The following is a 27,110-nucleotide window of genomic DNA, read 5'->3' as shown; positions in this document are numbered from 1 at the left end:
TTACTAATGGACCCAGAACTGGAAACTGTTCACTGCTGATTTTGTTGATTTATTTTACAGTTTAAATGCATGATAGTATTCGATTGATCGATTTTATAGTTTTGAATGCATGTATTGTTTGCTTTGAATGGTTACGGTTGAATTGGGAAACAAGAAATTAAAGGTAAATGGAAAATTGTGTGATTAAGTGAATGGATGAAACGGTAGTCTTATTGGATATTCTGGGAGATGGTGGACGGATCGAGTACATAAAGAACCCTACCGTAAACGTTGTCTCATGTCGGACGGGGTATCAAGACTTGATAATTTGGCGCTCATACCGAACAGCGTCTTGGGACGGCCCGTTTCACTCTCATACCAGACGGGGTATTGAGATTTAGTAATTTAGTGCTCATATCATATGGAGTATGGGGACGACCCGTTAATTGAAAATGTTTAAGGAAATGGTTCACGCGTAGTTGAGATATCCTTATGGACCCCCATGGATACTAGTAGCCCGATGAAAAGAGACAATTGTTGTTTTGATTAATTGAATATGAAATTATAATATGTGCATGTTACTGATTGCATATGAAATCATGATAAGTATTATGTTACTGTCTATATAGGTTGTTTTTGTAAATCTCGTTACGATAAGTGGATGGTAAATAATTTTATTATTGGTAAATGAATTTGCTTAATTAAGTGTTCTCTTAGTTGGATTTTTCTACCAATTTTCATTTCTGTGTCGGTGAGTAGCACGATATTCTTACTGTGGTAGTGTAGTTTATTCCTTATTTAACCATTTCATATCAAAAGGATCAGAATTCATATCCCAATCTATAAGAGGGCTGCGACTAGTATGCCAATTTTATTTTATTTTCCGTTTATTTTTTTAATTTTTTGTATTTCCTTTAAAATGGTAATTCGCATAATACTATTTGGTAATTTAAGTTATTATGTAAGGAATGTAAACTCTAACTAATCATTTCGCTTCCACACTTAATTTATAATTTATTTTCTTTAGAATTCCAGAGTCGTTGCACGGCAGGTATGTGTCTGGTGGAGCAACCACATCCAAGTAGTAGGGGCAGAATCTATGCAGTTGAGAAAGTAAGGTCAATGCTCACAAGAGTCGTCCCGACTGGATTGCTGGTGCTCAAAGCGATGAAGGCCGACCTTCGCGGTTGGTGACTGGCAGCTAGTGGTGGCTAGCGGCTGGATTATGATAGCAGGCTGTGAAGGGTGGCCTCTTTTTAGGGTCTTTTTGGTTTCGGCAGTGAAGGCTGAATAGAATTTACAAAAGAGTTTAGTGTTTCTTTAACGTAACGCTCTAATATCAGATTAAGAATTATTGATGTATATTTTATTAAATATCATAACTTTACATATGCAGATTTTTTAAAATATAAAAGAAACTAAACAATTAATTACATAGGGTGTATTTTACTCTTATGCCCTTATTGTATGGTGAAATTGTAAAAGGAATTGACACTGTAGAGAGAAATTGATGACAGGTGCAGCAGGCATAGAATCAAGTAACCCTGGGCTGGCAATGGGTGGATGATTATTGGGGTTTGAGAAGTGGTTTTGAAGACGTGGATTGTAGGCTCCATGAATGTTGTTTTGGTGACCTCTTCCATATCCACGGCCTTCATGGCGGTGTTAGTTGTTGCTTTTAGAGAAGGATTTATATTGTTGATTGATGATTAAAAGGTGGAAGAGGTATAGAATGCAGCTGATGGGTCAGTTTTTGGAAAAAAATTTGGCTGTTTAGTGGAACACATTTCTTATAAATAGAGGGCACTTCTTAATTCGACAAACGATGAAAGAGGTTTGTCTGAACTTAGACCAATGAATATATTCCCATAGTCAATGGGTAAGTCTTCAAGAATCAGAAGCACATTCACTTCATTTATAAGGTCTATTTATAAAAAGGTTACAAGTGAGAGTTCACCTTGTGGTAGAACTCGCTTTAGAAAAAGTAGAATCTTAAAGCACATAAAAATGTCTTACAACTTAATCTTATCAATAAAAATATTCGATCAAAACTTTCTTCTCTCTTATGGAAAACTGGAAACCTTTTCTCTATCAGTTGAACTTATTATATTCTATTGGTCTTGTAGGGTATTCTGTCCCCTGTTTTTCTAGATGAACACGTTCTGCATGGATGGAAGATGCTGCCTATTCCTTTCCAAAACCTCAATGAAGTGCCAAAAATCAATCCTGTAGCTCGGCATGCATATTCTGAGTTGACTAAGGGTTCTGACTGCAAACATTTAGAGCATAATTTTAGTAAGAATTTCTTTTGAAGATTTGATATATGTAATAAAGGCTACGGGGTTGATTTACAGTCAACTATTTTTCCAACTACCAGTTCTTTGTTAATTTTGGCTTGTCCTCAACCTTGATAATTTGCTTTTTGTTTCACTGCAGGCAATGTTTCAAATGAGCCAGCATTCTATCTTGGTCATATTTCAATCGACAAAGTGGACCTAGTTAAGGATACGTACTTATCATTCCATGGTTGGGGTAAAGGAGTTGTCTTTGTCAACGAGTTCAATCTAGGGAGATATTGGCCTGTTAAGTATCTATTTCCTGTTGATTTATTTCTATATAATTGTGTTATAGAGAATATAGTACATGAACCTTTTGACATATTGGGAATTCATTAGTGGCTCTCTTGCAGTCCTTTGGGCCACAATGCAACCTTTATGTGCCTGCACCAATCCTTCGGCATGGGAAGAATACTTTGGTATGGGACACCTAAATATTCCTTTTGGTTCATACATTCTGGGTCTTTTATATCCTGATATGTTCATAATTTTAAATTTCATAATAATTGCTTCATAGTCAGTCATATTGGATCATCCCTTTATAAAGAAAAGGTCATATTGGATCATGAATATGGACCAAATCAATTATGGCTGATTCATGGATTGACTACTAACAAAAAATCACCTTTCTTTTTCTGGGAAAAGCTCACATGTTGCCAACAGAAGCCGCATGTCACAGCCTCATTGGCATGAAGTAAAGCTATGAAGGAGAGAATATATATATACTTATAACAACTGGTTCAAAAAAACTTGTTTATTTTTTACATAAACAGTATTATTAACAAAGACACCAAAGGGGTGCCAACCCGTATACAACAATTGGTTCCAAAAAGGTCCCTGTGCTTTCTAATTAATAAGGTTTTATTTTCTTTCAGAAAATGTTTATACTGTTTAGACCTTAACTTGTTTCTTTTCAGTAAACATATATTTTTTTCTGGTCAACCGAGCAGGTCTTACTTGAGTTAGAATCTCCAAACCCTAAGCTTGTGGTGCATTCAGTTGATCAACCGGACTTCACATGCGGTTCAAAGTTAAGCAGCTCAAATGTCCATCAGCTGTAGTAAGACCGTCCATAGATGGTGAATTTGCTGAGTATTCTGTACTAATAATTGTATAATGAGAAGCACATATGATTGTTAGTGCTTGAAGGCCAGGCTTGAGGTAGACAAAATCAATATGAAGAAAGAGAAAAAATGGTGCTCTGGGATATGTAATATTGACATCCACTGGAGTAATGATGAGCTGCTCTGCTGACATCCGCTTGGTTAAACTATATATACCACCTGTGTGAGCAAGAAATATAAACATCACTTGTATAGGAATCTCGATATGTAAGTGAGGGTTATATTTTTTGCTCACACAGGAATCTCAATATTTGATTTGGATTCATGTATTTGAGCAGATATATTATTGTTTGATAATACAAATAATCAAACAATCAAAGAACACGAGAAACAAGACCAACATTGATGTATGAAGAATAAAGACGAGCAAGAAAGGTAGATAAAACAAATAGAGAAGATAGATTGAGAGACTCTAATGGGGTAGCTATTCTTCAAGTTCCGCATACATTCTTCTCAGTTACACAGGTAATATAACTGATTTCTTCTAAGTAACTTTAACTAATTAACTAATTCTTAGTTTGTTATTTAGTATATTTTCCTTCCTTTCCAATTTTACACAAGCCTGACCTCCTTAAGATCCCATGTTCTCAAAAGAAAGTGTCGAATCTGGTCTATAATGTGGGGGGCATCTTCGCAGGTCACATCCTTTTTGTTGTAACCTATTCATTGAACCAACAATAAAACTAGAGTTTGTTTGGTCTTTTAATGAGCCAATATTGTGCTTGTTGTAGATGAAATCTAAAGATTTTTCGACTTTCTTCCCCATTCGTGTATCTAAGTTTGAATATTCGAATGTCTTGGTAGCAAAGGAATGTATAATAGTGGTAGATATTCATTCAAACAAGGGCATCATAATTGAGCTATGGTAGTTGGTATATAAAACTCTGCTAGAGAGTGCTGGGTGAACCACTCCAACAACGTTTCATGGCACATGCAATGGAGTATGTTTCTAGACATTTGTTAATCACATTAACTTGTCTATCTGTTTACAGATGATAAGTTGAGACTGTGAAATGGGAGACTTCTTGAAGCTCGAATAGTTCTTGCCAAAAGAAACTCAGGAAAATAGTTTTGTTTATTGATGCTTATTTTTGGCATTCTGCGTGATATGATAATGGTATCAAGAAATTAATTATCTACTTTGCTTGTTATAAATGGGTGTGTTAGGCTATGAAAGTTGGTGTATATGAGGAATCGTTGGACCACCACCTATAATTACTTTCCTGCCTTTCAAATTCGGAAGACTTTCAATGAAATTGATTAAATTGTTGGCCATGAGGTGTGTGGAATTATTAAAGATTTTGATAACCAGGATAAGATACTAAATTCAGATTGCATCATTGAATAGTGTCAAAACCTATTACCAAGTTCTTGATATTTGGTGCCAATCATTTTCAATAAAACAGTGGGCAAATCTTTTTGTAAGTAGCTTGTATTGACTAGTTCCTCTTGTTTCTGTACAACAAGCCTTGTTCCCGAGAATATGGAAGTCCCTTCAGTTTCAAGTTTTGAAGCTTTTGATCAAATCCTGCATTGTTGAATTAGTCTCCCAATTTTTTTTAATATCTTGAAGGAGTATAAACGTGACTAAAAAAAGTGTTTAGAGATATTAGTTAGGCTTTAGCATCCTAGTGGTTGCCATTTGCTGCTCCAGCATGTATTTAAGACTACAGACTATAACGATTTTTCAGTTCATGAGATAATGCTGTCATTTTATTACTGTTAAAAAAAAAATTATTTATTGGTTCTTTTTCATAAACGAAAAGTCACTTATTCCAAGTGATAAGTCTGACTGAAAAAGACAATTGATATGTAAAGTCTTTTGCGTGATGATAACTTCATTCGTTCTTATGATATGTTAAGTCTTCACAATAAAAACAATATTAGTGATCTAAAAAGAACTTTAGGTCATAAGGGAAGCTCTCGGATTAAATATTAAAGGTAAACAAACATGAAGCTTGTCATGTCATAAAGAAGCATAAACTCTGTAATCAAATAGTCAAAATCGAGTAATCCAATTAAATGTTTATGGTTATTTAGAATATTATGTTTATACGAGATAGAAAGAAAATAAAAGGAAAATTTTTTCTCGGTTTGGATAGTTAAAAGTTTAAAGATATATAAAATAAAATATCATTGTTATATTTTATTAAATTTAATTTTATAAGATTAAAAAATGTTATAAGAGAATAATAAAAAATACTCTTTACTAATATCTTTCCAGTTCAATTTTGCAAATAAATTCACATCACATAAACAGCTATTTTCCTTTTTTTAAAAAAAGAAATAGGTAGAACTGTATTATATTTTCATAAGTGGTGCATTAACTTGAAAGTTGAAGTGTGCAGTCTGCAGGAAAATTGATCCTCCAGTGAATCTTAATTTCATCACATTTGAAAATGAATGTTCATTTCATGCACATCAAGGCTCTTGTTTCTTTATTTCAAGTATTTAAATTCTGAGCATTTTCTTATAGTCAAAGCTACCATTTAAACATGGCTTGTATGCTGCCAACTATGCTCAAAATGTAGCTGGTTTAAAAAAAAACCCACCACAAAAGTGTGGGAAATTCAGAAGAAGCTATTATAGTTATTATGAGGGAGGTTTGGAACTATCCTTTTGATCCTGTTTTGACCCCGATATAGCAGCAGTCGCAGCCATTGTCATGGCTGTCGCTGCTGCTCCAAGTTTTGCACCACCAGCTGCCTTCATTGCCCCTGCAACTTTGGCAAATACAGCTATGCCTCCAACAAATATAGCCCTCAATGCAACTGTTGGTTTTACTGCCATATTGTACCTGCAATTATTGATATTCTATTTCACAGTCATAACCTCTACAGTATCAATACTGGGGAAATTAGAAAAAAGAAAGCCAAAATCCAAGCCAATAAACATCAGCATCCAGAGAATACAGAAAAGGAGCATCCAAAAAAGAAAAGCTTGGGCTTAGAAACCACTGTTTTGTATTATTCATCACTAAAAACTGAAAAAAAAAAAAATTATACTTCCGTATCTCCTCGTACATAGGTGGGAAATATTCTTGCAATTTTTTATTTTTCTCCTTACCCTGTGCTATGTAAGGAAATAATAGTAAGGGGTTCTTAATAGTGAAAAACTTACAGGTGGTTCTCCATGTTTATTCTCTTTGTTTTCATTTTTAGTTCATTCCCTGTTGTGCAGGAATATATACCCTACAACAACATATGCCATGTCATGAAACAATATCTTACATAACTGGGAAGAATGTGAGACTTGCCAGGATGAAGGTTGCTGTAATGTCAGTTTGATTTATGTAAATGTAACAACCTATCATCAGAACCACAATAACAGAGGAATTTTATGTTCATTTTCTTCTTCTTTTTTTCTTGAAGGATTCAGGTAAAAAAGAATCCCTATAACTGTTAAACCTCAGGAACAACATAATCTTCCAATTGATAATGAATGTGGAAAGCTTAAATTGACTGCCAAGAAGTTTTACCCATTGGTTGAAGCCCACAAGTCATAGCCAAGTACTCGACTTTCTATGATGACCATCCAAACTTGATGCTAACTTTCTCTGGCATATCTTGTTAACCTATACCACAGTGACGATAACAGAACTGGAGCCTGAGTTATGCCTATTCTTTTCACCATATCTAGACCCTAGATCTATACTCGGTAGTTGTTATCCAATTCAACATTTGCCTTCCATTTGATAGAATTTTATTCAATATGAATCCGAACCAGCATATCCCACTCTATTGCTTGAGCTTGAAGCTGAGTTCCAATTTCAGGTATTTTGTTTTTGAACAAAGCATCAGGCAGAAACCTGTGTCCTTAAGAACTCAAGAACACAAAAGTACTAGTCTACAGAACAGATTCTATTCAAGTTACGGTCACAAGTACTAGTTTAAATCCAATACATCTATTGAACGAAAGCAGCTTTATATCAAGTTCCACTATAGAACACAAATCCAACTGTCAGATATCCAGAGTCTTCATAATTCATGCATTTTCTTGTACTCAGTCTAGCTCCTGACAGAAGATTTTGTCTCAAGAGGACTAACATCTTTCACATGCTGTTTCCAAGGAATATTTGTCCTACCTATCTGATTCATAGCCCATTCTAAACACAAGGACTCAAGCAAAAAACTGCTAATCTCAGCTACGAAGCTCCATAAGTGGCAGGAATGTTGGGGGCTTCAACACGAAGAAATAAATAGGTTCCAACTTGACATGCTTGCCTTCTTCCTAAGTACGATTTTTTCAGGGGACTAGAAGATAATAATTTTTGGCAAGCACTTTGACCCCTTAAGCCAGCAACTCTATAAAGTGTTTGCTCCAAATTACAGAGTACCCACTATTCGTAAAATGCTAAACAAAAATTGCCTAGCATCCATATCATTCTATTGATATATACAAACATCAGAAGAAACTCTCATGCATTCCAATTTTTTAAGCAAATACTTATTATTTTCATCAAACATCAAGAAATCCCTCCTCACCAACATTGTTAAAATTAATGATTTTTTCTGTTAAAGTTTAAATTCAAAAAATAAAATCCACCGTGAAGTTGAATCACAGTAGGATACGTAAATTTCATGCGATATGTATGCATGATTTTCTGAGGATTTGATTTGATTTGATCGGTTGGTTGATGTAATCAGTTTAAATTTGTATTTCTTATATATATATGCTGAAATAAAAAAGAGAATATAACTTCTTCTTCTCTCCAGCAAAAACACGTCTCTGCAGAACAGTAAAACAGAGGCAGCTGCATAAGCCTGCTCTATTTTGCTGCCCTCTCTCTCCTCAACCTTCTCTCTCTAAGTTTGTTCAATCACAGAGTTTCCCTTGAAGCTTATTTTCGCTTCCGATCAACAAGTGGTATCAGAGCCAGGTTCTCCTACGTCTCAGGTGAATTAAAAATTTCTTAAACCCGATGGCTACCTCAGGAACTACCCCTGCTCCGCAGTTCAACGGAGAAAATTACCATGTGTGGGCAATAAAGATGCGAGCTCACCTCCAAGCTCTGGGTTTATGGGATGTTATTATAGACGATAGCGAACTAAACCCACTACAAGAAACTGCTACATTGAACCAGATTAAAAGGCACGAGGAAGAGAAGGCCAAGAAACCAAAAGCAATTGCCTGCCTCTTCTCAGCGGTTTCGGACAGGGTTTTCTCTAGGATTATGAACTATGAATCACCCAAGAAAGAGTTTGATGGAGGAGACAGAAGCAAGAAGATCAAACTACTGAGGCTAAAAAGTGAATTTGCTTTACTCAGAATGCAAGAAAATGAGTCTGTTAGGGACTATGCCTCCAAACTCTCGGATATTGTGAATAAAATGAGATTGTTGGGGGAGGACTTTCCTTAATCAAGGGTGATAAAACAAATTCTTATAAGTTTACCACCAAAATTTGAGTCTAAAATCTCAGCCTTTGAGGAACTTGCAGATATTGATAAGATTTCTTCAACTGAACTAATCAATAAGTTGCAATCACAGGAGCAACGTATCAACATGCATGCTCGTGTACCTATTGAATGAGCCTTCAAATCAGTATCAAGGCAGAAGGAATGGAGGAAATCAAACTGGAAACCAAAATTCCAGAAAACAGAAGAAGTATCCTCCTTGCAACATCTGCACCCTCACAAATTATTTAGAGAGTGAATGCTGGTATAAGGGAAAGAAAGCTGTCCAATGCAACTTCTGCAAAAGACTTGGCCATAAGGAGAAGTTCTGTAGGCAAAAACAAAAGCTGGAAGCTGCACAATCTAAGCAGGAGTTGCAACATGTAAATGTTACTGAGATATCCAGTGAGCAAAATACAATTCTTGTTGCTTCAAGTGAATTGACAGTGGAAGACGACAGCCTCTGGGTTGTTGATAGTGGTTGCACTTCTCACATGTGCAAGAATGAAGCCATGTTTATGTCACTTGACAAATCAGCAACAGGCCAAGTAAGACTTGGAAATGGCATGCTGGAAACCATCAAGGGCAAAGGCAACATTGCCATTGAAACCAAGGAAGGCAGAAAATTTATCACTGATGTAAATTTTGTTCCTACACTCTCACAGAATCTTCTCAGTGTGAATCAGATGACTGATCGATGCTACTCGGTTGGATTCAAGGATAACTGCTGCAGGATATATGATCCTGAGGATCGCTTGATTGCTTTCATCCAAAAGAAGAATCAAGTCTACTCCTTGAAACTCAGAGAAGTAATTGAGAGAGCCAGTGTTGTCTCTGTAACTGAAGGTGAGATTTGGCACAGGCGCCTTGGGCATTTTCATGCGGCTGGGCTACAACAACTGCAGAAGGGAGGTCTAACTAAGGACTTCACAAATATTGCAGTCACTGAGACATGATGTGGTGCATGTCAGCTAGGGAAATTGGCAAGGAATTCATTTCCTTCGCAAGCAGATTGGAGAGCAAAGAAGAAGCTGGCACTTATCCATTCTGACATTTGTGGTCCAATGACAGAAAACTCCATGAGTGGTTGCAGGTATTTTGGCTTGTTCATAGATGATTTTTCCAGGATGATTTGGGTTTGTTTCCTGCAGAATAAAGCTCAAATTTTTGGTGAATTCAAGAAGCTCAAGGTTATTGCAGAGAAGGAAAGTGGCAGTGTACTGAGGTGTCTAAGGACAGATAATGGGCTTGAATTCAATTCCAGCAAATTCAATGATTTCTGTTCTGAGAATGGGATCAAAAGGCAGCTCACGGCACCATATTCTCCTCAACAAAATGGTGTCTCGGAGAGGAAGAACAGAACCATTATGGAAATGGCAAGAAGCATGCTTGCTGACAAGCACCTGCCTAAAGCCTTGTGGGCTGAGGCAGTGAACACTGCTGTGTTCCTGCTCAACATGCTGCCTACAAAGGCTGTAAAGCACATGACACCGGTAGAGGCTTAGAGTGGCATCAAACCATCAACAAAATATCTAAAGGTGTTTGGATCAGTGTGCTACTGCCATGTCTCGGATGACAGGAGATCCAAGCTAGAAATGAAGGCTGAGTTGGGAGTATTTTTGGGATACAGTACTGAAGCAAAAGCATACAGAATTCTAAACCTGAAAACCAACAAGCTAATGATTCGAAGAAATGTAACGGTGGATGAAAACAGCTACTGGAATTGGGAGAAACAGAAAGTCGAACGAGACTGTATCACATTTGAAGAAGGAAAGAAATCAATGACAGTATCAAACCCAACTCAGAGTGATGAAGAAGATGAAGAAGATGAAGAATGTGAAGCAGAAGGGAGAATAAAATTTAAAAGTCTGGCTGACATCTATGAAAGGTGCAATTTTGCCTCAAAAGAACCTTCCTCTGTTGAGGAAGCACTTCAGGAGCAAGAGTGGAGACTTGCTATGGAAGAGGAAATCAGGATGATTGACAAAAACAATACTTGGACACTGGTAAAATTAAGTATAAACAAAAAACCAATTGGAGTAAAGTGGGTGTTCAAAGTGAAACTCAATCCGGACGGGACAACAAACAAGCACAAGGCACGGCTTGTGGCAAAGGGATACTCTCAGCTTCCAGGAATCGACTACACAGAAACCTTTGCTCCTGTGGCCAGATATGAAACAATTAGACTCATTCTAGCCATGGCAGCTCAGTTTGGTTGGAGTGTGATGCACTTGGATGTGAAATCGGCCTTCTTGAATGGTAAACTGAATGAAGAAATTTATGTTGAGCAACCACCGGGGTTTATTCAACTTGGAAAGGAGAGTCACGTCTATCTTCTTCACAAGGCCCTATACGGCCTCAAACAGGCTCCACGAGTCTGGTATGATAAGTTAAATACATACTTACTTCACTGTGGGTTTGAGAGAAGCATGACAGAAAATACACTGTATGTGAATAAAGATGAAAACCGACTTATCACTGCAGTATATGTTGATGATATACTGGTGACAGGCAGCAACAAAAGGAAAATGATAGAGTTCAAGCAGAAATTGGAAAATGAATTTGAGATGTCTGATCTTGGGGAAGCTACCTACTTCCTAGGAATGGAGATTCAATAAAGCAGCTTGGGTATTTTTCTTTCACAAGGCAAGTATGCCAAAGAAATACTAAATAAATTTAACATGAATCACTGTAAATCAGTATCTACACCACTGGTGTCCAATCTGAAATTGTCAAAGGACGAGAAAGGTAGCAAAGTCGAAGAGAGAAATTACAAAAGTCTGATTGGGAGCCTTCTGTATCTCACAGCTACCAGACCAGACATTTTGTTTGCAGTGAGTTTACTTTCAAGGTACATGGCTTCACCGAGAGAATCACACTTACAAGCTGCCAAACATGTGCTGAGATACCTGAAAGGAACCTGGAATTTTGGTATTCAATTCAAAGCAAGAGCTGAAGGTGGAGTAGTCGGCTACAGTGACAGTGACTGGGCAGGAAGTGTAGAAGATGCACGTAGCACAACTGGATACTTGTTTAAATTAGGCTCCGGTGTTTTTTCATGGGCATCTAAGAAACAGGATACTGTGGCTCAGTCCATAGCTGAGGCTGAGTATGTAGCCGCAGCTACAGCAACTAACCAAGCAATTTGGTTGAGGAAGGTATTCAACGATCTAAAGCTGGACAAACAAACACCTACAGTATTGTATGTAGACAACAAGTCTGCAATTGCCATTGCTAAAAATCCTGTAATGCACGGGAGAACTAAACACATCAACGTTAAGTATCATGCTATACGTGAGGCTGAGAGGAATCAAGAAATAAAGCTGATACATTGCTCCTCCAATGATCAGCTTGCAGACATTCTAACCAAGGCCCTGTCTAAAGCTAAATTTGAGGATTTGCGGGAAAAGGTGGGGATTGGTGAAAAAAGTCATTAAGGGGGAGTGTTAAAATTAATGATTTTTTCTGTTAAAGTTTAAATTCAAAAAATGAAATCCACCGTGAAGTTGAATCACAGTAGAATACGTAAATTTCATGCGATATGTATGCATAATTTTCTGAGGATTTGATTTGATCGGTTGATTGATGTAATCAGTTTAAATTTGTATGGCTTATATATATATGCTAAAATAAAAAAGAGAACATATCTTCTTCTTCTCTCCAGCAAAAACACGTCTCTGCAGAACAGTAAAACAGAGGCAGCTGCATAAGCCTGCTCTGTTTTGCTGCCCTCACTCTCTTCAACCTTCTCTCTCTAAGTTTGTTCAATCACAGAGCTTCTCTTGAAGCTTATTTTCGCTTTCGATCAACAAACATATTCTTCGAAGAAATTCCCTTTTTCAACAGAAAATCTCAACGAGGCAAACGCTATTTTCTTTTCAAAAACTTCCCTCGCTCAGTTTTCAGTCAGCAATATACTTCGCCAGTAACGTTTTGCTAATAAACCGCAAAAGCGTAAGCACACTTTGAAATTAACCTCAAAACTTTTCTGAGTCAATACTTGTGTATCTGGAAAACGACATTTTAATGCTTCATTTGGACATTACATTTAGAGTTGAGAGAGAATTTTTGCTTATAACTTTCAACCTTCCAATTAAGTAACTTCCCACACCGGATCATCAAATTCCAGAAAACCCCACAAAAATATACATAAAAGGAGATTATGCAAGAAGAGAAACCCAACATAGCATTACCGATATAATTTGAAGGGTAAGAAGACGAACCTAAAGTCCGAAAGAAGAGGAGGTCGATCTGTTCCCGGAAAAAGGAAATAAAGAAAAGAAAAATGACCAGGTATGGATTGATAGAATATTTACAAGAGTAAACGAGAGGCACAAATTGTCAGTAAAACGCACCGTTTTGTCTTCCCCATAACTCCAACCGACGACGTGCAACCAGTGGAGCAGTCTACCTTAAACGCTGTCGTTTAATCTATAAAACATATGGGGCGTGTTCGTATGTATTCGGTTGATAAGAGGTCAGAGTTCCTCATCGCGTCTTTCCAGTGAAACGCCATCGTTTCACAGATCCTCTGTATTTCAGAAGCCCTGTTTAGCACTTGCTGCTCAACGGCGGGAGAGAGAGGGACGATGGATCAATTCGGAGGTGGGTGGGCAATGATTCCAAACGTGCAGACTCACAGTAATACATCGACACCATCAAATCAGGATCATATATTTCTCCAGCAGCAGCAGCAGCAGCAATTTCACTATCAACAGCAACAGCAGCAATTCCAACAACAGCAATTTCATCAACAACAGCAGTTGCAGCAGGCGCAACAGCAACAGCAACAGCGGACCATACAACAGCAGCAGCAGCAAAACCATCACCACCAGTCACTTGCCTCGCACTTCCACCTCCTCCCCGTAACGCCCTAATTAGATCCTCACCATGTCCATGCATGTTCATCTATTCTATGTGTGCTTGGTTGATCTTTTTGCTTGATATATTAATGAATGCGTTCGTAGGTAGTGGAGAATTTAGCGGATGCTATCGAGAATGGAACGAGGGACCAGCACTCTGACGCGTTGGTTTGTTCTTCTTCTTCGTCATTTTTTTTCTGTTATATGCTTGGCGAAATTTGGTTTGGCTACGGCTTCTTGTGGGTTTCGTGGAGTTCGATTGTTTACATGGGAAGATTGTTGATTTTTGTTTTTCTATTTTTTTTTATTTGGGTGGGAAAAGGTTAATGACTTGAACAACCAGTTTGAGAAGTGTCAGCAGCTGCTAAACTCGATTGCCGGATCCATCAGCACTAAGGCCATGGTAATTGTCAATTCCTCTTAAAGGCACTAGGCTCCTGGAAATCGCTCACTTTTTATTTTACTGCTTAACTCCGTCATTGAAAAGATTAAAAAAAAAAAAAAGAAAAAAAAAACCTTGATTGCCATGTGAGCTCTAGTTAGATATTATGGATATTATTAAGTTTGCACATACCTCTAACTGAATAATTCAAATTTTACTATCAGTTTTGATTTCAATGGTGCATATCTGCCTTCAAAATGTTTAGCACTTTGATAAATTCACATAGAAATAATGTGAGGGATTGGATTTCATGAGATGATCGGGGATCTACTCATTTTGAAATCCATTTGAATGTTTGACTAGTTTTCTTACTGTAAATGGGAATTTGTAATGTTTGATGCAGACTGTTGAAGGACAGAAGCAAAAGCTTGAGGAAAGTGAACAATTGCTGAATCAAAGGAGGTTGCTGTTGTCCTGAAATTTTTTTATCCTGTATTTTGTTTTTGTCTTGATAAATTCATGCTTTTATATTGAATTTTTTATACCAGGGATCTCATTGCAAAGTTTAGAAACTCTGTTGAAGACATTGTCAAGACTGAGCTATAACTGCTTGTCGCCCTGCCTAACAAGGTAGCAAAATATATTGCTCTCACTACTAATGAATGTTACATCGGCTGAGTTCTTTTCCCAGCTGTTATGCAGGCCTAAGTTTTGCATTTTTTGTGAAGATGGAAATTTGCATCTTTTTCGGAACATGATATTTTTCTTTTTTTTTTTTTGATAAACTTAGGCTTATAATCAAACATGTTCGCCTAGCATCAATATCAACCCACCTCTGTGAAGTTAACAAGTTGTTTATCCCCTTTTTGGTTTCTCAGTGTAATGTTTTAATGTATTTAGTATGTATAAAGAATATATGTACACAAGCAGTATATGTATAAAAAGTAAAACCATCAAATGGCGTCTCTATAATGCACATGAGCAAGGGGAATTATTTCCTCCGGTTGTCTGGTCTTAAATAAGTTTCAGAACATTGATGTGTAAAAAACATTTTTGCTGAATGCCAAAAATTGCTTCCTACAACACAGCAATGTAAAAAGTAATATTGATATTCCTGTTTCTTTCTTTCGAGGAACACATTAATATTTAGTTTCCTGTTGTTCTAACAAGCTGAAAACTTTTTTTAACCATGGCTCACTGCTGTCTCATGTATGTCTTGTGTGTGTGTGTGTGTGTGTGCTGCCATTCTGGAGGCACTGAGGTAAATGCCCGCTTGATAGTAGTGTTTCTGAATGTAACATGGTGCTATTTCTTATTTGCTCAGACTTTGTACAAATGGTTCATGCTTGGTGTTTAATCAAATTAGCTCATAGGCATTGATGTATGTGAATGGCCGAACATTGGTAAAGAAGGAAACAATTGGGAGTAGATCTTGTGTCTTTGGTGGGTGAGTACTCATTTTATCAAACCACATTTCTACACTAGTTATCTAGATTAAGCCTTCTCTCATTGTTTATCAACAATCTGCTACTTCTCAAGTAATCACAAGAACAAAGTAATTCTGATTCAACCAACCAAAGAGTAGTAAGTCTTTGTCACGTAATAATTACTGGATTACTGGTACATTCTTGATTCAAACAGGAAGAAACTTATTCATATGTTACTTTTTCAGCAGATTAACGCCTTTTCATCTTTTTGGCCTTCTGATTTCACGTCGAGATGTTGTTTTTTCTTCTTCAAATCTTACTTGATAGGATGAAGGTGAGCATCATAATACGTGGAAGGTTTGAAGGAGACCCAGAAAAGCTAAAGCTGTATTTGTAGGAAGAGTGTGGAATTATATACTTTTTGGTTGGTTGAGCAACAGAGTTCATCCCTGTATTGTGGCTGAGGAGAGGTGTAATTCATATGACTCAAAATGTGTTTGATATTAGCATGCCAGTTATCCATGGTATTTTGAATATTTATGGTTATTTTTGAAATAAACGGATAAAAATGTATTTTACACGATATTTTACATGGGATAAAAATATAATAGAACTTATCTGATTTTTTAAATTTATATATATATATATATATATATATATATATCTGCAAAGAGTAAAAATGGGATAATACTGATTTGTAAAAGGAAGAAGAGATTGACAAGGAGGCAAAGACGGTTAGATAAATATATCAAAAAATAACTGAATGGGTCAACATGATCTCCATCTTCATCTCCATGTCTATCTCATTCCCTCCTATAATCTGTCTGTCTCTCCCCCCATTTCTCTCCATCTCCAATTTTCCTCCCTTCCCACCAGGAGAAAAGTAAGGGCACCAACAACAACAAACCAACCAGAAAGACTTGTTACCTCTATCGTTAACCCAAAAAAAAATAAAGAAAAGAAAAGAATTACCCCACCATCCCCGCCGGCAACGCAGCCGATATCTCTTCCACTTCCTTTCCTCTTCAAAAACATTTAATATCATGTCACCCACATCAACAACAACAACTAAAAAAACAACACCCATCAACATCCCAAGAATTGCTTCTAACGGCACCACCACCACCCAAGCTTGCGCTGCCTGTAAATACCAGCGAAGAAAGTGTGCTCCCGACTGCATTCTTGCTCCTTATTTCCCTCACGACCGCCAACAGCAGTTCCTCAACGCTCATAAATTGTTTGGCGTTAGCAACATCACCAAGATCATCAGAAACCTCGACCCTCCTGAGAAGGACGCCGCCATGCGCACCATTATTATTCAGTCTGATGTCCGTGCCAAAGATCCCGTAGGCGGTTGCTGTCGGATCATACGCGACCTTCACCATCAGATTTTGTACACCAAGACCGAACTCGATATGGTTCTTCATCAACTCGCAATTTGCCGAGCACAAGTCCAACAACAACAACAACATTTGCAGATGCAAGAAACCCACGAAACCCTTGCCTGCGACATTGTCAACCCAGATCCTTTCGCCTCTTACAATTCCATGTCTTACAATGATTATCTTCAACCTCATGACCAAGACCAACAATACGTTGTGGACGATCAGCACCAATTGCAGCAAGATGTCAATGCATGGGCCTTGCAAGATTCAACATTGTTGTCATCATCCTCATCATCTGGGAATATTGTGAAGCATAATCTGGTTAGCGAATGCGATGAACATGCAGAGCCGGTTGTTGAAGTGGTGGGTAGTGAGAGACATGAGCATATCAAGTTTGAGCCTGAAGAGTTAGTGGAAACGAGATTCGTAGCATCAACCCAGTTGCTTATATCGTCCTAGACTATTAATTTAATTTGCGGCAAAAAACAGGGGAGAAGATATTCCAACGTGGGTTGACGAATAGTCCCTCCCTTTGGTTTAATTTGTTTGGCTTACATTTCTCAAGCTTACTTGGTTCTTGAGGTACACAAAGCTATTTTTCTGTATTCATCACTCCATTTCAATGTTGCTGACAAATGATTAGGCATATAGAACTTTTATTAATTTTATTTACCTGTTTAAAAGCTTATTTAAATAGTATGCAGAATTCTGGGTTATTTACTTGTAAATCTATGAATCAGCTTTTGAAATATTTGTGCTCAAACAGAGAATTTTCAGATTTCAAAAGGAATAAAATTTCTAATTGTTAGTTTTTTAATTGTGTTAAGAAAATAAGATAAATATATATAATATTTTCATTATCTCCTGCCATATCAAATTTTTAAAAAAAAAAATGGTTATAATTATATTATTTAATAGATTATTATGTGTTATGATGTGAATGTGAATAATATAGATACTCATTTCTTAACCGTGTTTACTTCACTCCATTTATGAATTCTAAAATTATATTTAATATATTATATTAAATACTACAAATGATTAAATTTGATAAATAATATGTTATATAAGTATTAATTTAATTTTTATATTCTTCACATGTTCAATATGTTCCATAAGTCCATCCAATATGTCCGTCCATATTAAAAGGAGTGTGTAGCAATGAGATTAATTGAGTCCAAGATCTTGAGGACTCATTGATGTCTTGTTTGTAGATACCTATTTGGCAAGTTGTAAGATTTTTTGTTGATTATAGGTTAAAAAAAACTCAGTTATATTTTGATGAATAATATAACTGAGAGTCCATGAGTAGTAGGACTTTCTGGTGTTTGGCTTTTTTGGATTAGAAGTCATCTCCCCCTGCTCAAGATTTCCTTCTTCATGAATCCATCCTTCTGCATAATATTATTGGCCGATAATATTATGCTTGGTACACTTGACATAGTGATATTACATCTATATAGCCCAAATGCACCATGAATTCGGTTCTCATAAGCTTCTCTCCATGTGGACAAGCTTCCTCATGAATTGTCTTGATCTGACCCCTCATATAAGTTAACATGTGACCTCTTAAGCTTATGTAACCATGATGATTTCCTTTATGGTCATGAGTTTCCAAGTTCATGTGGCTTGAGCCTTCATGTATTCTTGATCTCCTATGTGGCTTATTATGATTTGTGCCACTTAAATCTTCACCATCTAAGTTCATGAAGAACTTCATCACATAATCCCTATCTTGATAGTCAATAATGGCTCTCAAATCTCCACAAATATAGTTAGATATACGTTCATAATTAACAAGTTCATCAATCAAACTCTTAAGTTTTGAAAAATACACTTCCATGGGATTTTGATTTTCGATGAGGTTAACAACAGCCTATTTAACCTCATAAACTCTCGATACAATTTATTTTAGCATGCCTCTACTCAAATCAATATACAAGTAATGTATTGTCTCTGCATAAAAAATACTAATCTTCATATTAAATGATAATACATTCAAAATTCACATAATTACAATATTGTTATAACGTAATTAATGTTCCCTCAAAGGATGGAGTAAATCTGTTAGTTTAGTTAGGATTTTATCTGTAAATTTTAATTTATTTTTATTAATCTTCAAGATTTCTATGAATAAATAAAAATTATACTAATTGCTTTAAAAATTCAAATTGATAAAAATAAACATAATATGTTATTTCTATATTGATACATTCTTCATATTCAAGCAAAATTTTAAGCTTAACACATAAAAGTAAAAGGTCATAAAGCAAAACCCTATAAACAATGAGCGTAAGCTAAATAGAGATTGACGAACTTTTAATATTTGAATATATAAACTCTAATTAACTTTAATTCTGTATTAAATAATAAATTAAATTATTAATTTAAAAATCTTAAATTGATAAAATTGGATTCTAGTTATAAAGTCACATGAGAAAAAATAAATAAATAGGATATGAAAAAAATAAGAGAAATAAATAAAAAGAGATGAGATTCTTTTTGCATTGTATATGAAATGTATCATGAATATTTTTACTCTTGAATTCTCTTTGTTTTTTTTTTTTTTTTTTTGGTTAAGTCTTTTAATCAAATAATTTAATTTTTTAAATATGTACGAAGTATTAACATTTTATTTAAATGAAAAAAATTATAATACCAAATATTGAACTGAATCATATAAATTTATATTAGAGCTTATACTCGTTTTTACAATTATTATTTTACTGCTAGTGATCAGTTTACAAAAAAAGTATAAAATCATATATTTGTACTGGAAGACATTTTATTATATGTTAATTGATGAAATATTATAATTGCATCTTCAACCTTACCGGAATAAATAATGTGTTGTTTTCTTGAACAACCTACCTAATTCTAACAGGGCACAACAAATTTATTCTTCTAAGATCCCTCCAAATATAATGATAGTAATTAATTTTTCTTTTGTTTGATATTTGAGAATTATATGTTGCTTACAGCTTTGGGATTATCCTGTTTGAGATAATACTTCAGACATATTTACTTATTCTCCATATGGTCAAATAGATGTTGCTGCAATTTTTTTCTTTGTTCTTTTTTCCTTAAATTAGTTTATGCTAAATTTTAGACTAATTTCATACATTGTAAAATTCTGTTTCTTAGAGGTAATTAGTGTTCAATCAAAGGGCTGATTTCTCATTTAGCTTGCAGGCCCTCCAAAAAGAATGCAAACAAGAAAAGAATGATAGACCAAAAAAATTGAATCTTTTATCTTGGTTTCATTAAGAATATTAAAACAAGAACAAAATCAGTGCCATGAAACATGAACCAATCTCATATGCGATCTGTCTCACCTCTCAGCAACACAAAGCTGATGCCTTTCAATGTTTAAAAAATAGAAGAAAAACATAACAGAACTTGGCAGAAATTTTTGCTAAAGATAAAATCTATCACATACAAAAACTTTAATGATCTCGCCTTTTGGCAGGAATCTATGACCATGAAACTCACCGATGAAATCGTATTTGCTAGAAATACACCCCTACTTATTGAATCTTCAACAATCAACATTCTTTTGTAAGTCTATCTCCTGATAAATGTCATCCAACTTAGCCACCCAACCCAAAAGGGTAATCAAGTACGACAAGCTCGGCTTTGACTTTTCTATTCAGCCCATGAAATCGATTTAACATTATTATTTAGTTGATGTTGGACAATGCATTTGGTCACTTTACAGATGGGCAACAACACAAGCAAATGAGAAACAACCTGCAATATTGAAGTAAAACATCATACGTATGAAACTTAGTTTAAACAGTGGCTTTGAAATCAGCAGCAAACCAAGGGGGTCAAAAAAGCATTTCCACAAAGTGACTTAAACCACAAAGTTGAAAAAGACTATGCTCAGCTTTGTAGAAACCAGCCATCTAGAATTATTCAAAAGCTTAATGATCCTCAAAAAAGTAACTTCATTACCCCTATTACTTTAAAATTTTGACAACTTACTAAATTGCCTATAAAAGGAATAACATTTGCAGTTGCTGTCCACAAGGAGTCTTAAAACTTTTGAAGCAATTTCTGAACACTAAACTGAATATGGAAATCAACCTTATTATTCCTTACCTGTACTTCCTATGCATTTTTGCTGGACTTGTCTGTGTATTTGCATAATCCAATCAACATAACCACTGACACCACCAAACTGATCCTCAACAAGGTTTGTGAGAAGAAGCGACCCTTCTCGAGGTTGCTCACCTTGCCGTACAAGGTAAATCAGCTGATAATACGAAGGGTCACTCTCCCTAATTTTCTTCAGGATCCCCATCAACTTTCTTGACATTTCGTTTTCATGCTCTCTAAGGATAACCTGATAAAACAAAAACATCGCAACCATACAGCATATAGGTTAAATGAGAAATCAATATCGTATTTTTCTCTTTCTGGTCGGATAAGTAAGAATTTGTTACTAATACCAGAGAAAAGTCAAAACTTCAAAAATAACATTACAGAAAAAGGAACTATTTCTGACACGGACGTTCCTGCACAAAGACTCTCCATGCAAGAAAAGACAGCATGTTTAAGACAACTACAAGTCAATCACATTACATATTCAGGGCAAAACCAATCTATATTTGATTGACACCCTATAACTCAGTAATGCTTAGGCTGTATCGTCATAGGTTGATACATCTGCTACCGTCAACCTATTACACAATAATACTGGCACAAACTCAAAACATTGAAATCAGTTGGGCTTTAAATGTTTCACTGTAAATATATATCACCAGGTCCTCTCTTTCACAGATAATCAAAACCCATAAAAAAACCAAATTTAGGTTATTTTCCTGCTAAACAATGAAATAGGAAACTTCGGCACCCACATCCAAGTCAAAAGTTAATAAAAGAAGAGAACATCAATTCTCAAATGTTGAAGGCCAGTATCGCCATCTTAAAAACATTAATAAAACCAATTCTAAATAGGAACTGAGCACACACTAAGTAATGAGTAAAGAACACTGATAATGAACAACATACCCGTGATAATTCTGCTGCAAAGTCTGCCCCAAGAAGACTCTCAGATATACCCGGTGGCAGTGTTCTACCAAACCATATAATAAAGCGAAAACCATCGTCATATATATAAAGACCTCTGGAATCCAAGCTGTCTGCACTCAGTGGTAACCTTTTTAAGTTCTCTTTGAAGTCATTATCTTTACCAGACGGCTGCATGTATGAGATATGGATGAAATGTTAAGAGTTTTGTAAACTCTGTAAATTATCAAAATGAAGTTTAAACATTACTAAACATGAAAAAACTTCCACCTTTAGGAGATACTCATCAACTCGAATCAAACTAGGATATAAAAGCTTCAACAGTTTTTTAACTGGTAATGCCATCATGGTGTAACCTGCTGCACAGCATTCATCAAGCTGAGCCTCAGCATATCCTCCTCGAAGAGGTTGATTTACAAAGTGCCAATCTATATGCAGCTAAGAACTTTAAAGACTCGGGGAATATCATCCTAGCCCCTAAGTGATGCTGTACAGCATAGAGGTTACAGTATTCTCTGAGAGCTTTAACAATCCTTATTTGCAGTGAGTTTCATGCATCCTCCAGCTTACTTGATAAGGTCTTCTCAATTACTGCAAATTACCAATCCGTTAGCAGAGATCCCAGGTTATACATGGCATTACCTGTAGTGGCATCCTGTTTACCTACCAAGCCTGGCAAACAGAGAAACAATGGCACCCGTGTCAGCTTGGCAGTAAATCTCCCCAAGATCTGAAACTACTGGAGCTGCTACTGTACGTATTCTGATGCGGCTCTCTCCACAGGATGCAGTGTAACTTTTAATTGTTAAAGAAACTTTAGAAAATCAAACTATTCTTAACTCTCAAATATTATGCTACCAATTTTTTCAAGTAATACCCTGCTGACCTGCTGGTTTTTTGTTTCAGTAATTCCCTATTAGTTTCATTATTATTATTATTATTGTATTATTAGTATTATTTTGAGAATTCCCCACTAAGAAGAAACTGACAAATTTCTGGTAAGTCGTAATGAGAAAGACATGAAGTACGCAAAGTGCCTGCACATGAGAATCAACGTCCCATTGCGCATGAAGTTCGCGGAAATGAGACGTTAACATAGTTTACCTGTCTAAGAAAACACATGGAAGTCTGCCCCAAGCAACTGTCTAAGAATAAAATACACATGCATGGGCATGCACACAAACTCAGATCTACATATATACATAAATAAATGCATAAAAAAAGAAACACACACAGATATATACGAATCCATAAATACATGCATGCCATACATAAAATATACTTCCAGAAAGAAGTCCTTCTTTCAGTTATTAAAGGTAGCTGAAATATTAACTGCACATTTGTATCTCCAAATTTCATTGAAAGATTCCCATTTGAAGGATACAGTAGAGCAACTTGGAAGTATACAGTTTGAGTTGTCAGTAAAGTCTCCTCAAGAGATAGCTGCATTGCGTATGCTTGATCACAATCCACAGCTGGAAGCGCTAACAAATCCATAGATCTTAACATAAAGTTCCCATGATAAGATGTAAACCAGATCCCTGCAAGTACCAAAAATCAATGACAAAATAAAATTAGCATTTCTATAATTCGAACAGAACACAGTTTGAATGCAGGATAATAGACCTTTTCCACATCTTATCCGCATTACAGCTTCCCAGGCAGTTTCCCTTGTAAGGTTTCTCACTAACTCATGCTTCACTTCTCTCCGCTAATTGATTAGAACCTGGATAGTAGTACACCTGACCTCCAGTATACTTTGCAAGAGTTCCTACAAGTATATTAAAGTAATATGAAAGATTAAAATATTGCATAAGGTATAGCATCATGAATCCAGCACCCTCGAAAATGTGTAGCACGCAAACAGCAATTTGGAAAAACAATTTAAACCATGGAATATGTGCTCCATCATAAGACCAATAAACTTCTGTCCGTATACCATCTTAATCAACACCGTTGCAAGGCAAATTAACTAAATTAAAGAGATTCTCTATATCTCAGAGTAACATATTTTAAGTATCATGAGGATGAAAAACAACAGGATATACTCTTCCTGTCCTTCAAATTAATACTTAGGAACAATAGCAGACAGCTTAAATTTTTTTTTTTTAATTCCTTTTTCAAATAACACTTCAGAAAATCTGGATCCCAGACTCCATCAGCATCCAAGTTACCAACTTATTACAAGATCCAAGCTTAAGCAATCTCAAGAAAATCATGAAGGACTACGGATAACTAAGCATTTGGACCCAGTATCTGCCAGCAAGACATGCTATATAGACTGGTTAATAGCCATTACAACTTGGACATCTTCCCAACATTATTGAGACAATGAATTTCAAACATCAATGCTAGGAACCTATAGCTAATAGAACTATAAAATCCGCTGCCTTAACTCAGAACAAAAATATTTTTTATACTGCTGTACACTACAGATACGAAATGATTGCGTACCAATGGAGGCAATATCAGTCTACTAATCACTGAATGCATATAAATTCACCCCTACTTAGTAAAATGGGTAGCCATCTGCTTATAGAAGGGATCTTCTGGCACTCTTAAAGGTGCTCCTTGTCTGTTCCATAAACGCAAAGATCATCTCCTTGTAGCTTTAGGCGACCAAAACCAAGAGATGGCGACATACGCTGAAAAATTAGCAATTTCCCTCCAAGTTGACTCTGCAAATAAATGTTTAAAATGAAGGAAAGCCCATATTTTTCCACAATTAATATCCTTCATTATGACTTCAAGAGATAAGTTTTTGTCCTGTGAAAGTCATTTCATGGTTGCTAAGCAAAAAATGATTGCTCACTCTGCCCACAGTATCAACCTCCACTCTTCAGCATCAACGTTCTTTTTGAAAGACCATTCACCACTCCTGAAGCCTTCGCTCTCCATTACACCACCCAATTCCTGAAGGATACCATGAATTTCCTCCAACCCTGTTTGCCCTGCTGAAAACACATAAACCTTCTTTTTCACTTGTATCCAGCTGTGCCCACCCACTTTCTTTAGACCTTTTGTCTTCACCAAGCTTCTAACCCTTGCAGAATCTTCCCACCTCCCGCTTTCAGCATAGATATTAGAGAGTAACATATGGCTCCCACTCTGTTTTGAGTCAAGACGGAAAAGACGAGAAGCGGCTCCCTCTGCAACTTCTGTATTTTTGTGCATCCGACAGGAATTTAACAGAGCTCCCCAGACACAGGCATTGGGTTCCATTGGCATGCCTTTCACAATGTCAATTGCTTCTTGCAAGAACCCAGCTCGCCCAAGGACATCCACAATGCAAGCATAGTGCTCCATCTGGGGTTCTATCCCAAATACTCTGGTCATAAGATCAAACAGCCTGCGGCCCTTTGCAACAAGCCCAGTGTGGCTGCAGGCAGAAAGAACAGCGACAAAGGTGACTCCATCTGGATGGAATCCAGCTTCCACCATCTCATTAAAAATTGTTAGAGCTCTCTCACCCTGTCCATGCATCCCATACCCCGTGATCAATGAGTTCCATGAGATCAAATCCTTGTTATCAATTTTCTCAAATATTATCTGCCCTTCCTTGAGAGATCCACATCTCATGTACATATTGAGTAAGCCATTTCCAACCAAAATGTTATTATCCATGAATGCTCTAAGTAGATGGCAATGGATTTCCTTACCAAGACTTAATGCTGCCAACTCAGCACAAACTGATAAAACACTAGAGATTGTAACACAATTGGCCATTACCTGAGCAAGCTGCATGCGACGAAAAAGTTGCAGAGACTCCTCCCCTCTTCCCTGTGAAGCATAACCACTGATTATAGCACTCCAACTAATCATGTTAGGCCTCTCCATTGAAGAACCGTTTGATTTTTCCAGCTCTGAGAATATTTCAAGAGCCTCATCACAAAAACCAGTCTCTACATATGATGTAATCAAAGCATTCCAACTCACAACATTCTTGTTTCTCATTTCTGAAAACAAAACTTTTGCATTTGCCACATCTCCATACTTACCATACAAACATATAAGAGCGTTCTTGACAAACAAATAGTCTTCAAACCCACTCTTTATAACACATCCATGAACCATTCTGCCCCTGTCCAACGCAGCTAAATTGTCACAAACAGACAATAAAACGGCGAGAACTTCAGCACTGGCCCTAAAACCTCTCATCTTCATCATATCAAACAACTCAATAACACATCCATACCGGCCGCATCGAGAATGTCCAGACAAAAGTGAGGTCCAAGTTACTTGGTTTGGTTCCAAACCTTCCAACTCCATCCGCTTAAACATCTCAAAGGCACCATCACAGTCCAAATTCAGAGAAAACCCTGAAACCATCGTGTTCCATGAAATATAGCTTCTCACGGTCATTCTATCAAACAAATAGAGGGCATCATCCATCTGACCGAGCTTCGCATACATGCCCAACAATTCATTTACAACATGAAGATGATGTTGAAACCCCATTTGCAAAATATGACTGTGAACGATTTTGCCTGAACTAGAACTAGCCAGGAACCCACATGCCCTTATAACCAACGGAAATGTAAAGCCATCGGCCAAAACTCCTAATCTTCGCATTTTAACATAAAGTTGGAGGGCATTTTCATAATACCCATGAGAGACATTAGCTCTCAAAATTGAATTCCACAGAAGCAAATTCGATAAACACCCAAACGGAGAGGTATCAAATACGTTTTGTGCATCAACAAGCAACCCAAACCGAGCATAAATTGACACGACACGCGCCGCCAAAAACGCCGAATTGTACATACCAGAGACAATGACCTGTTGGTGAACTTGTCTGCAGAGTCGAACTGCGCAGCATTGTTGAAGAAGATTATCGAACCAAAAGAGCCGCTCATTGAGAGGGAGAGAGGACCAATATGATTTGCTAATGTGGGTGCTGTGGTGTTGATTAATATAGATTGAACGTTGGAGATGAAGATGTAAAGAGTTGGATAAAGGACGTAGAGAAGAAAGAGCATGAAGCATGAAGAAGATGATTCGCAGAGCCGTTAATTTGGAGGCACAGACCGCAACGTCGGAGGTTTTTTTAGTTGAAGAAATCTACGTTAATTATATATATGTATGCAAGTATATATATATATATGTTGTTGAAGGAGGAAAATGTCATTGTCTCCATCATTTTCTCTGTTCCTGCTTTTCTTAAATAATTTCTTAAATAATATATGA

The 27,110-nt window shown here is 36.4% G+C and overlaps 6 protein-coding genes and 1 pseudogene across 18 annotated transcripts in view; 4 read left to right on the top strand and 3 right to left on the bottom strand.

Moving 5' to 3' along the window:
* The window catches only part of BGAL17 (beta-galactosidase 17), a 41,472-nt gene extending 37,617 nt beyond the window's left edge, over window positions 1–3,855 (top strand). For 3 of the 5 annotated variants that reach the window (XM_088218203.1, XM_088218204.1, XM_088218206.1), the window contains 4 exons: window positions 2,106–2,274; window positions 2,416–2,561; window positions 2,669–2,734; window positions 3,266–3,855. In XM_088218203.1, the coding sequence (XP_088074329.1) occupies window positions 2,106–2,274; window positions 2,416–2,561; window positions 2,669–2,734; window positions 3,266–3,376 (492 nt within the window). In that variant the 3' untranslated portion in view covers window positions 3,377–3,855. Of the gene's footprint in view, window positions 1–1,006; window positions 1,287–2,105; window positions 2,275–2,415; window positions 2,562–2,668; window positions 2,735–3,265 lie in introns of those variants that run through there. The other 2 variants (XR_015818558.1, XM_088218205.1) reach the window with 2 other exon arrangements.
* A 1,951-nt stretch (window positions 3,856–5,806) lies between these two features.
* LOC110818353 (uncharacterized) lies at window positions 5,807–13,206 on the bottom strand. 3 transcript variants are annotated; one of them, XM_022047197.2, is made up of 2 exons: window positions 13,057–13,206; window positions 5,807–6,236 (listed from the first exon to the last, which is right to left on the bottom strand). In XM_022047197.2, exon 2 carries the CDS (start codon window positions 6,227–6,229, stop codon window positions 6,032–6,034), a length of 198 nt encoding a protein of 65 aa, XP_021902889.1. In that variant the 5' UTR covers window positions 6,230–6,236; window positions 13,057–13,206; the 3' UTR covers window positions 5,807–6,031. The 3 variants fall into 3 exon arrangements, with proteins under 3 accessions (XP_021902889.1, XP_088074328.1, XP_088074327.1); XM_088218202.1 differs by having other exon boundaries at window positions 13,027–13,141; XM_088218201.1 differs by having other exon boundaries at window positions 5,807–6,253; window positions 13,057–13,139.
* LOC148266463 (secreted RxLR effector protein 161 pseudogene) lies at window positions 11,515–12,270 on the top strand (annotated as a pseudogene).
* A 77-nt stretch (window positions 13,207–13,283) lies between the features above and the next one.
* Window positions 13,284–16,089, top strand: MED9 (mediator of RNA polymerase II transcription subunit-like protein). Of its 6 annotated transcripts, XR_002540402.2 has the most exons (7): window positions 13,284–13,698; window positions 13,801–13,863; window positions 14,018–14,098; window positions 14,481–14,539; window positions 14,626–14,707; window positions 15,402–15,661; window positions 15,753–16,089. XR_002540402.2 is itself a non-coding variant. In XM_022047193.2 (6 exons), exons 1-5 carry the CDS (start codon window positions 13,423–13,425, stop codon window positions 14,681–14,683), a joined length of 537 nt encoding a protein of 178 aa, XP_021902885.1. In that variant the 5' UTR covers window positions 13,284–13,422; the 3' UTR covers window positions 14,684–14,707; window positions 15,832–16,089. The 6 variants fall into 6 exon arrangements, 5 of the variants coding, with proteins under 5 accessions (XP_021902885.1, XP_021902887.1, XP_021902888.1 ...); XM_022047193.2 differs by lacking the exon at window positions 15,402–15,661 and having other exon boundaries at window positions 15,832–16,089; XM_022047195.2 differs by lacking the exon at window positions 15,402–15,661.
* A 121-nt stretch (window positions 16,090–16,210) lies between these two features.
* On the top strand, window positions 16,211–17,673 carry LBD22 (LOB domain-containing protein 22). The gene has a single exon (XM_022047314.2). It carries the CDS (start codon window positions 16,548–16,550, stop codon window positions 17,346–17,348), a length of 801 nt encoding a protein of 266 aa, XP_021903006.1. The 5' UTR covers window positions 16,211–16,547; the 3' UTR covers window positions 17,349–17,673.
* A 2,453-nt stretch (window positions 17,674–20,126) lies between these two features.
* Window positions 20,127–27,016, bottom strand: LOC110818356 (Pentatricopeptide repeat (PPR-like) superfamily protein). 2 transcript variants are annotated; one of them, XM_022047199.2, is made up of 8 exons: window positions 24,378–27,016; window positions 23,550–23,694; window positions 23,308–23,464; window positions 22,591–22,718; window positions 22,194–22,514; window positions 21,906–22,094; window positions 20,994–21,237; window positions 20,127–20,639 (listed from the first exon to the last, which is right to left on the bottom strand). In XM_022047199.2, the coding sequence occupies exon 1, from the start codon at window positions 26,907–26,909 to the stop codon at window positions 24,732–24,734; it is 2,178 nt and encodes a 725-aa protein (XP_021902891.1). In that variant the 5' UTR covers window positions 26,910–27,016; the 3' UTR covers window positions 20,127–20,639; window positions 20,994–21,237; window positions 21,906–22,094; window positions 22,194–22,514; window positions 22,591–22,718; window positions 23,308–23,464; window positions 23,550–23,694; window positions 24,378–24,731. The 2 variants fall into 2 exon arrangements, with proteins under 2 accessions (XP_021902891.1, XP_021902892.1); XM_022047200.2 differs by having other exon boundaries at window positions 24,433–27,016.
* Window positions 20,428–23,865, bottom strand: LOC148266462 (protein transport protein SEC24 A-like). Its single transcript, XM_088219104.1, has 9 exons — window positions 23,814–23,865; window positions 23,626–23,694; window positions 23,308–23,464; window positions 22,591–22,718; window positions 22,194–22,351; window positions 21,906–22,094; window positions 20,994–21,237; window positions 20,640–20,744; window positions 20,428–20,534 (listed from the first exon to the last, which is right to left on the bottom strand). The coding sequence occupies exons 1-9, from the start codon at window positions 23,863–23,865 to the stop codon at window positions 20,428–20,430; spliced, it is 1,209 nt and encodes a 402-aa protein (XP_088075230.1).
* Window positions 27,017–27,110: the final 94 nt, after the last annotated feature.

Source organism: Carica papaya, chromosome 4 (genome assembly GCF_054855325.1).
Source record: "Carica papaya isolate Zhongbai chromosome 4, ASM5485532v1, whole genome shotgun sequence".
Taxonomy (NCBI): Eukaryota; Viridiplantae; Streptophyta; class Magnoliopsida; order Brassicales; family Caricaceae; genus Carica; species Carica papaya.
This window is presented reverse-complemented; position numbering and strand designations above follow the sequence as displayed.

What these genes read in the sequence shown, in the direction of transcription:
- LOC110818353 (XM_022047197.2), bottom strand. Translation starts at nt 6,229, where the DNA reads ATGGCAGTAAAACCAACAGTTGCATTGAGGGCTATATTTGTTGGAGGC.
- MED9 (XM_022047193.2), top strand. Translation starts at nt 13,423, where the DNA reads ATGGATCAATTCGGAGGTGGGTGGGCAATGATTCCAAACGTGCAGACT. An exon ending in ACCAGCACTCTGACGCGTTG is followed by an intron (nt 13,864 to 14,017) that starts GTTTGTTCTTCT and finishes GGGTGGGAAAAG; the next exon opens with GTTAATGACTTGAACAACCA. An exon ending in CAATTGCTGAATCAAAGGAG is followed by an intron (nt 14,540 to 14,625) that starts GTTGCTGTTGTC and finishes TTTTTATACCAG; the next exon opens with GGATCTCATTGCAAAGTTTA.
- LBD22 (XM_022047314.2), top strand. Translation starts at nt 16,548, where the DNA reads ATGTCACCCACATCAACAACAACAACTAAAAAAACAACACCCATCAAC.
- LOC148266462 (XM_088219104.1), bottom strand. Translation starts at nt 23,865, where the DNA reads ATGGTATACGGACAGAAGTTTATTGGTCTTATGATGGAGCACATATTC. An exon ending in GATGGAGCACATATTCCATG is followed by an intron (nt 23,695 to 23,813) that starts GTTTAAATTGTT and finishes ATATACTTGTAG; the next exon opens with GAACTCTTGCAAAGTATACT. An exon ending in GTTTTACTTCAATATTGCAG is followed by an intron (nt 20,535 to 20,639) that starts GTTGTTTCTCAT and finishes TGGGCTGAATAG; the next exon opens with AAAAGTCAAAGCCGAGCTTG.
- LOC110818356 (XM_022047199.2), bottom strand. Translation starts at nt 26,909, where the DNA reads ATGCTTCATGCTCTTTCTTCTCTACGTCCTTTATCCAACTCTTTACAT.